The sequence below is a fragment of the Lolium perenne genome, chromosome 3 (assembly GCF_019359855.2).
Source record: "Lolium perenne isolate Kyuss_39 chromosome 3, Kyuss_2.0, whole genome shotgun sequence".
NCBI classification, from domain to species: Eukaryota; Viridiplantae; Streptophyta; class Magnoliopsida; order Poales; family Poaceae; genus Lolium; species Lolium perenne.
The window spans coordinates 140,100,893-140,108,273 of NC_067246.2; the positions used below are offsets into that span (position 1 = coordinate 140,100,893).

A 7,381-nucleotide genomic window follows, 5' to 3' on the forward strand; every position below is an offset into this window, starting at 1 on the left:
AAATCCCAGCGGGGGCGAAGGTACAAAATGAAAAGGATCTCCTATGTGTTTTGACTGTCACATAATACAAGTACAACAAGTTATCGTTTGTAACATTTTTAGAAACTTCGATAATCAGATTAAGTAATCAGAATAATCTACCAATCAAATTGTAGTCAAAACGCCTATAATTTGATTGATAGAATCCCATCCAGATCTACTTTACATGACCTCATAAGAACTTTCCCAACTAAAAAAGCAAAATCAAATGACTAGGACTAAACACTAGAATGGGAACACAGAAACTTGCAAGACGAGAGAGTGCACGACGTGATCTCAGTAGTGGCGTTTATTTTTGTTACTCCCTCTGATCCATATTACTTGATGTTAAAATGAATATGTGTACAACTAAAACGTGTGTAGATACATCTATATTAGCATCAAGTAATACAGATCGGAGGAAGTAAGTGAATTAATTATTTTTCGCAATGTAACCCCTCTTTTGTTCTGCATTAAACTTTCTAAATTCTTAGAAGCAATCAATCCTCATGTTAAAGATTGTACAGCATATTGTACATCCGAAAATATACATGCAGGCATATCGATTGAGTGGTACGCGGCAGAAGATGACTGCACGCTACACGTACAGCAAAGATTGCACCGACCAAAACCAAGTCAAAAACTTTCCCAGGCTGCAGGGAACAAAAGAAAGCATATCTGAATGTGCTTGCGACTGCTTGCAGTGAACCAGGTCAGTGTACTGAACTACTTTAGTGTACTGAAAATTTATGCTGTTTTCTTTGTATCAAATTTATGCTGTTTTCGTTTGTATCAAATAAAGATATCAGCAGTCACTGAAATATGTACAGAGTACAGACGAGGTTATGATACTATCAACTTGTATATCCCAAACGCCACTGAGTCTAAAATTTGATGTATAAACTAGTGAAGTGCTTAAGTTGACAGATAAGAAATTAGTTAAGTAGTTCTTAGAAGAAGAAAAAAAGACTAGTTAATTAGGTTCCTACCTAACCACACAATAGTGTCAGAAGGGAAGTCACAGCTGAACAAAGACTCACCTACCCCATTTTCATCCAGATCTACAACTGCAACCTACCCACACCATGCATGCTTATGTGCTCATCTCAGGAAAATTCAGAGAATTACATATTAATCCCAAAAGTTCCAACATTATTAAAGATGGCCATGGCCCTGATGTTTCAAAACACTCATACATATATTATGTCTTTAATTATCAAACACCGGAACAAACAGTCTAAAAATTAAATGGACCAAAGAACTACTCATGCAGATACCCAAGAACCCTAGCTATAGCTAGCTAGCAATGTAGAGAAACTTGCATCGGTAGAGGCTATGATAGCTAGTACTCATCCACGACTTCTATCAGCTTGCTGGCTACTGCGCTTGCAAACACTGGAGATCCCTGATGAATCTGCATCCATATAAACAAGGAAACAAGAAGAATGATCAACTTCATTTTTCATATCTTGAAATCACAAAACCAAGGCCAGCGAGACTAATAGAAATGCTCTGACAATGTGACCTTACCTTAGTGTTGAACATGTAGATGTGGCAGTCGCCGATCTTGCCGCCGGAGAGGTGGACGAGGTCGAGGCGGAGGTGGTCCAGCGCCCGGGACGCGGCGGCGAGGCACCCGTCACGTCGGCGCTTTGTGAGCTTGATGTTCACCTCGTCCTCGACGATGCGCACGTCGACGAACGTCTCCTTGCTCTTCCGCTGGATGTACGTGCTCCGGATCGGCTGCAGCGCCGCCGGCTCGGCCACCACCGCGGCCGCCACCTCGCCCTCAGAGCTCTCCGACTCTCCGGCCGATGCCGCGGGGGCCGCGTCCACCACGTCCCCCTGGTGCTCCGTCCGGCGCCTCTTCTTCTCCACGAGCAGCGACAGCTCCTCCACCGTCCTCCCCAGCTCCTGGATGTACTCGATCGCGTCCGCGATTATGGTGGCCCGATCCTCCTACAAAATATTAATTAATTACAACCCCAAGATATTATAGTAGAGACAAAAGATGAGTACACACAAGATCGATGAACAGATCGACTGCGCAAGAATTTAATAGCAATCATTGGCATGAGACCGTACGACGTAGGGTAGGCCAAGTAGGAGAAGAAATAGGAAACGAAGGTGCCAAACCTTGGTGCGGTTGGGGATGAGGAGCATGAGGGCGGTGAACTTCTCGCTTAGGCGCATCCGGCGCTGCTTCTCCTTCTTCTCGACGCCGTTGTTCTGCCCGCCGTTGAAGCCGCCCGTGCCACGGCCCCGCTTCCTGCCACCGCTGGCCCGTGGCTTCGGGGAGGTCTCGAAGGGGCCGACCAAGTAGGTCGACTCGTCGTCTGCGGCGCCGAACACGAGGGACGACGACCCGGTCCTCGGCCCGCCGCGGAGGTACGTCTCGGCGGCCGCGGGGTACTGGCCGTAGTAGTCCCGCAGCATGCTCATCGCCTGCTGGTTGGTGGCGGCCAGCTGCTCGAACTGGACAGGCGGCTGGTCGGTGCCGCCGAAGAAGTACTCCACGGTGGGCTGGGGCGAGACGGCCGTAGCAGCTGCGGGGTCGACGTAGGAGAGGAGGTGGAAGTTTAGGTCTGCCGGCATAGCGGTGACGGAGGAGGCGGGGAGGTGCGACTGGCCGACGTCCATGTTCAGCGTCTCGTGGGGCATCAGGAGCTCGCACTGAGGGTGGTACATCGTCTCAACTTGGGGACTGAAACCTGCAGAAGCACACCCAGCAGGAGTCAAGTACGTTACCCAACTTGTGTGTGAAATCTTACATGCAATGGGGACAAGTTATTTTGCAAGTTATAGATGGTATGAAAGACCTAACAAACTGCTGATGGTTCTAGAGTTTCGAAAGCAACAAGAAAGCAATTTGCGAGAAGCTAGCGAAACTATACACGAACATCTACTACATGGTTTTGGTTAGGGAACTCCACAAATTGTCCCATGCATGCAATAAACTTCAATCATTCGGAGTGCAGCTAGGGATGGAAGATGCATTGTTACAACTGAAAATATTCCAATAAACTATTCCAAATTCTGAGTTAACTACAGATTGCCGCAAAAAGCTACGAGAGAAATTATTAAAAACAAAGCAAACCTCTCTTCCGGGTAACTGCAGGAGCTAGTTAGAGGCTTGATCTAGGTTGGATTTGTTTTGAGTTGCTGCTGCTGCTACTTGCTAGAGATGAACACAACTTCAAGTGATGAGAGAGGAGTTGGAGGAGAGGAGAGGTGGGGATATATAAAAGGGGCAAATTGAAATTGGGTAGGAGAAAGCGGTTGGTTCCCTATGGATTGGCAGGGTGAAAGGGACACTTGTACGACAAGAGCTGCACTGCTGGCCGGCTTCTTTTTCATGGTTTGTTACTGAGATTCCTCAGGGTGGGCCCCGTTAACCTCCCATCCAGAGGAACCCAAGGTCCGCCATGCACCGGACACTGACAATTCTAGTGGTACATGCCCATGCAACAATCTGAAAGGCTTGGCCCTGCCTCTACCCACACTTGCCTCCTTCGGGTTGCCAGGGGTTCATTCCCCACAGGCCACAGGGATTGGCTTGATCGCCTCATGTCAGAGCATCTCCAGCCGCGTTCCCCAAAGCGTCCCCCAAAGCAATTTGGGGCGCGCCGGACCAAAAAACCGTTCCAACCGCGTCCCCTAAAGCCCATTTTTGTCCGACGCGCCCCGATACGGTGTCCGGCGCCCCGAGCCCGTCCCCGTCCCACAGGGGACGCTTCGGGCACGCCGGACACAAGGAAAAGCAAGGCAGGCTTCCACATGTCGGCGACTATTTGCATAAACCGTTGGTTCGCGCCTCTTTTCTCGTCGCTCCTTCCTTCCCGCGCCTCCCACCCCACCGCCGCCGCTGGATTTCCCGGCCGTTTGGGCGTCTGATCTCTGCTGAGAGTCGGCACCGTTGTCGCGGCTGGGGCTCCCGTCGGTCGTGCCGCCGCCGCCGCTTCGCCAGCGCGTCCCAGAACGCGCCGTCAAATCCGCCCCACCTCCGCACAGAGAAGGTGCTCGACGACTTGCTAGGTAGGCGCGATTGGCCGTTGTTTGTTGCGTCGTCTGCCTCGGCGCAATTTTAACCATTGATTTTGCTTTAGCCATGGACAGCGACGATGAGATGCTTGCCCTGCTGCTGGAGGACGAGCAAGCCTTCGACGACGACATGCGGGAGCATTTGCTGATCATCGCGTCCCTCTAGGACATGGTTGACGCTGAGGCGGAGAAGAGGAAGAGGCCGCGCCGCGGAGGATCAAGGCGGGGAAGAAGAAAGTCGAAGCCCCGGCAGAGGATGGAGGGGCATGCCATGCTGCACAACGACTACTTCGCCGATGATGCAACACATGCCGACAATTTTCGGCGCCGGTACAGGATGAGCAAGGGGCTGTTCATGAATATCCTCCACGGCGTTCGAGAGTTCGACCCCTACTTCAAGCTCAAGCTCGACGTTGTAGACGTTGTCGGGTTCTCGTCCATTCAGAAGTGCACCGCCGCCATGAGGGTGCTTGCATACGGAGCACCCTCCGATACACAGGACGACTACCTTCGCATGAGTGAGTCTACTGCCATTGAGTGCATGTACAAGTTTTGTCGAGCTGTGGTAGGAAAGTTTGGCAAATACTATTTGAGAGGGCCAACTGAGGAAGAGACTGCAAGGATCATGGCACAAAATGCTGCCAGAGGATTCTCCGGAATGCTTGGAAGCATCGATTGCATGCACTGGGCATGGAAGAACTGCCCGTTTGCTTGGCAATGTATATACAAAGGGCGTCATGAATATTGCAGTGTGGTGCTTGAAGCTGTGGCAGATTATGACCTATGGATTTGGCATTCTTTCTTTGGCATGGCGGGATCACACAATGACATCAACGTGTTGCAGCAGTCTCCGGTGTTCAGCAGACTAGTGGAAGGGCATGCTTCACCATGCAACTATGAGATCAATGGCCACGAATATACCAAAGGCTATTATCTAGCCGATGGTATATATCCAAAATGGGCCACTTTTGTCAAAACAATCTCGAATCCATCAGGTCTGAAGAATTCCCACTTTGCTACGCGACAGGAGGCTTGCAGGAAGGATGTTGAGCGGGCATTTGGTGTGCTTCAAGCACAATTTTCCATTGCCTGGTACCCTGCTCTAAGCTGGTCTCACGACCAAATGTGGGAGATGATGCAGGCTTGTGTGATCATGCACAACATGATCATCGAGGATGACTGCAAGAATCATGCTAGGTCACATGTTGGTCCCTATGAGTGCGAAGGCCCTCTTGCGGAGGTTGATCATGAGTTGCCTGCAGATTTTGCTGATTTTCTCGCCATGCACGCAGAGATCCGTGACAGCAATGTTCATGATCAACTTCAAGCTGATCTCGTTGAGCATTTGTGGAGGATCAAAGGAAATACCGTGGCACCTTGATGTAGCATCTAGCCCTATTTATTATATTTGTTTACTTGTTTTATTGTTTCTTGTAATTTAATTTGAAAACAATCCTCGCAAATATTTTTATTCATATGCCATATTTGATAAATGGTTCTGTGTTAAAAAGAAGTATTTTAAATGTTTGGGGGCGGCGTTTGGGGGACGCGGCTGGGGAGCGACGTCCCCCAAACGCGGCACGAACAAAACACGTCCCCCAAACGCTCAATCCGGCGCGGTTTGGGGGACGCTTTGGGGGACGCGGCTGGAGATGCTCTCATCCTGCATCTCTTCAAAATCTGTTCGGTTACTCCCCCATCAACCAACAACAGAGGTAAATAATACTACCTCTGTCTAAAAATAGGTGTCTCAGTTTTGCCTAGATATAGATATATCTAGACAAATTTTAATTATAGATACATCCGTATCTGGAAGAAGTGAAGATATCTACTTTTTTAGATGGAGGGAATAGTAAACGCAACTTGGTTTTTTCCTCAAAAAGAATAGAAAACAAAACACGATCCAACATCGATGAAAGAGGCCAACAGAACAAGCAAACTTGGAGCTGCTAGTGATTACGAATAGCGTCTTTGGTAACTCGCATGCTCTCTAGATAGGCTATGCGAAAACAAAAATAGCCTGGTCGGATGCCTAGGCTTCCTCCGTGTTGTGGCCACTGCGACACTCCCGCAGAGGAAGCCACGGAGATGGCACGAGCCCGAGCGTAACGGGGAAAAGGCGGTGGGACGAATTCGGTCACCGTCCGCGGGAAATTTCGTCACCGTATTTAGGAGCTCCACTCTCACCGTCAAATCCAAATCCCCCGTTTTCCCAACTTCGAGTTCCTCCACCCTTTGTCCGTGGACATGGAGGGAGTTTCCTCACCGTCTAGGTCCTCGAGGTTGGCGGCGACGATAGCCATGGTGGGTTGGCTTCTTCCTCTGCCCCGATTCCTCCGGTGGTTGTATGAATCTCAGACCCTACTTCCAGCTCGGATATAATCAAGTGGTAGATTTGATGTCTTCGATTGTAGGCCGTGTATTCTCCCTTGAGCACGGCGATGATGGTCCTCGCTAGATATCCCTCGAGCACGGCGACGCTGGTCATGTGTGGTTCACTGTCGAGCACAACAACGGTGGTCCTTACAGAGTCTCCATGTTCCCCAACCTCAGTCTAACTGGATGGTTGAGCTCATGAAGAGCGGGAATTGTTGTAGTCATGGCTTCAAAGAAAGCCAGATGAATTGGGTTGTGAATGATGTTCTTGACTTCACTGGGATTTGAGTGAGGACTCTCCACCTGTACAACCACACCAGGAAGTGGAGGACCAGTCGAACCAGATATGCAAGCTAAAAGAGGAAGACAAGCTCAAATGGAGCGATGACAGCACTTGCTTTCCGATTGATGATGCCGAGCAGCTGAGGCGGCAACTACTGGTAAGATAGTGTGGCCCTATTTTTCATTGAGTTTGTTCATTTCGTGTGTACGTGTTGATATGCAATAACACTTTTTCCTAGTCAATCGCAGCGCTATCCAAGGCATATTTAGTTTGTGAACAAGCCCATAGTGAACTATGCTCATATCAAGATTATCTTCACGCCCAGGTTTGTTATCAAGAAGCAACTCTATGAGCCACAATTATTAATCAAGGCACTTGACTACATCTCTAGCAACAAAGTTGAAGTTGCCGAATATGATACGATGCTACCAGGTGAGAGGAGGGTCATACTTAGGACCTTGCTATGCAAGTAGTTTGATTAGTGTTGTTGCTTTTTTATTCATAATTTGTCCATGGTGGTCATGATCTAGTGATGAGATCATGTGTATTTTGGGAGGTTGTCTCACGAGCCTCCATTAGCTAGGACTTGATTAAATGTAATACTTTTGTAATATAATGAACTTGTTGGAGGTGGTATATGCTAACCCCTACTATGTTAAACTA

At 48.9% G+C, this 7,381-nt stretch overlaps 1 protein-coding gene across 1 annotated transcript; it reads right to left on the reverse strand.

Moving 5' to 3' along the window:
- Window positions 1–1,149: 1,149 nt before the first annotated feature.
- On the reverse strand, window positions 1,150–3,292 carry LOC127342608 (transcription factor TIP2). Its single transcript, XM_051368593.2, has 4 exons — window positions 3,116–3,292; window positions 2,155–2,729; window positions 1,549–1,977; window positions 1,150–1,432 (listed from the first exon to the last, which is right to left on the reverse strand). Exons 2-4 carry the CDS (start codon window positions 2,704–2,706, stop codon window positions 1,361–1,363), a joined length of 1,053 nt encoding a protein of 350 aa, XP_051224553.1. The 5' UTR covers window positions 2,707–2,729; window positions 3,116–3,292; the 3' UTR covers window positions 1,150–1,360.
- Between the last annotated feature and the right edge of the window lie 4,089 nt (window positions 3,293–7,381).

Excerpts from the sequence above, each read along its gene's own strand:
- LOC127342608 (XM_051368593.2), bottom strand. The coding sequence starts at position 2,706 with ATGTACCACCCTCAGTGCGAGCTCCTGATGCCCCACGAGACGCTGAAC. Across the intron at positions 1,978-2,154 it reads TCATCCCCAACCGCACCAAG|GAGGATCGGGCCACCATAAT; the intron begins GTTTGGCACCTT and ends AATATTTTGTAG. Across the intron at positions 1,433-1,548 it reads TCTACATGTTCAACACTAAG|ATTCATCAGGGATCTCCAGT; the intron begins GTAAGGTCACAT and ends ATATGGATGCAG.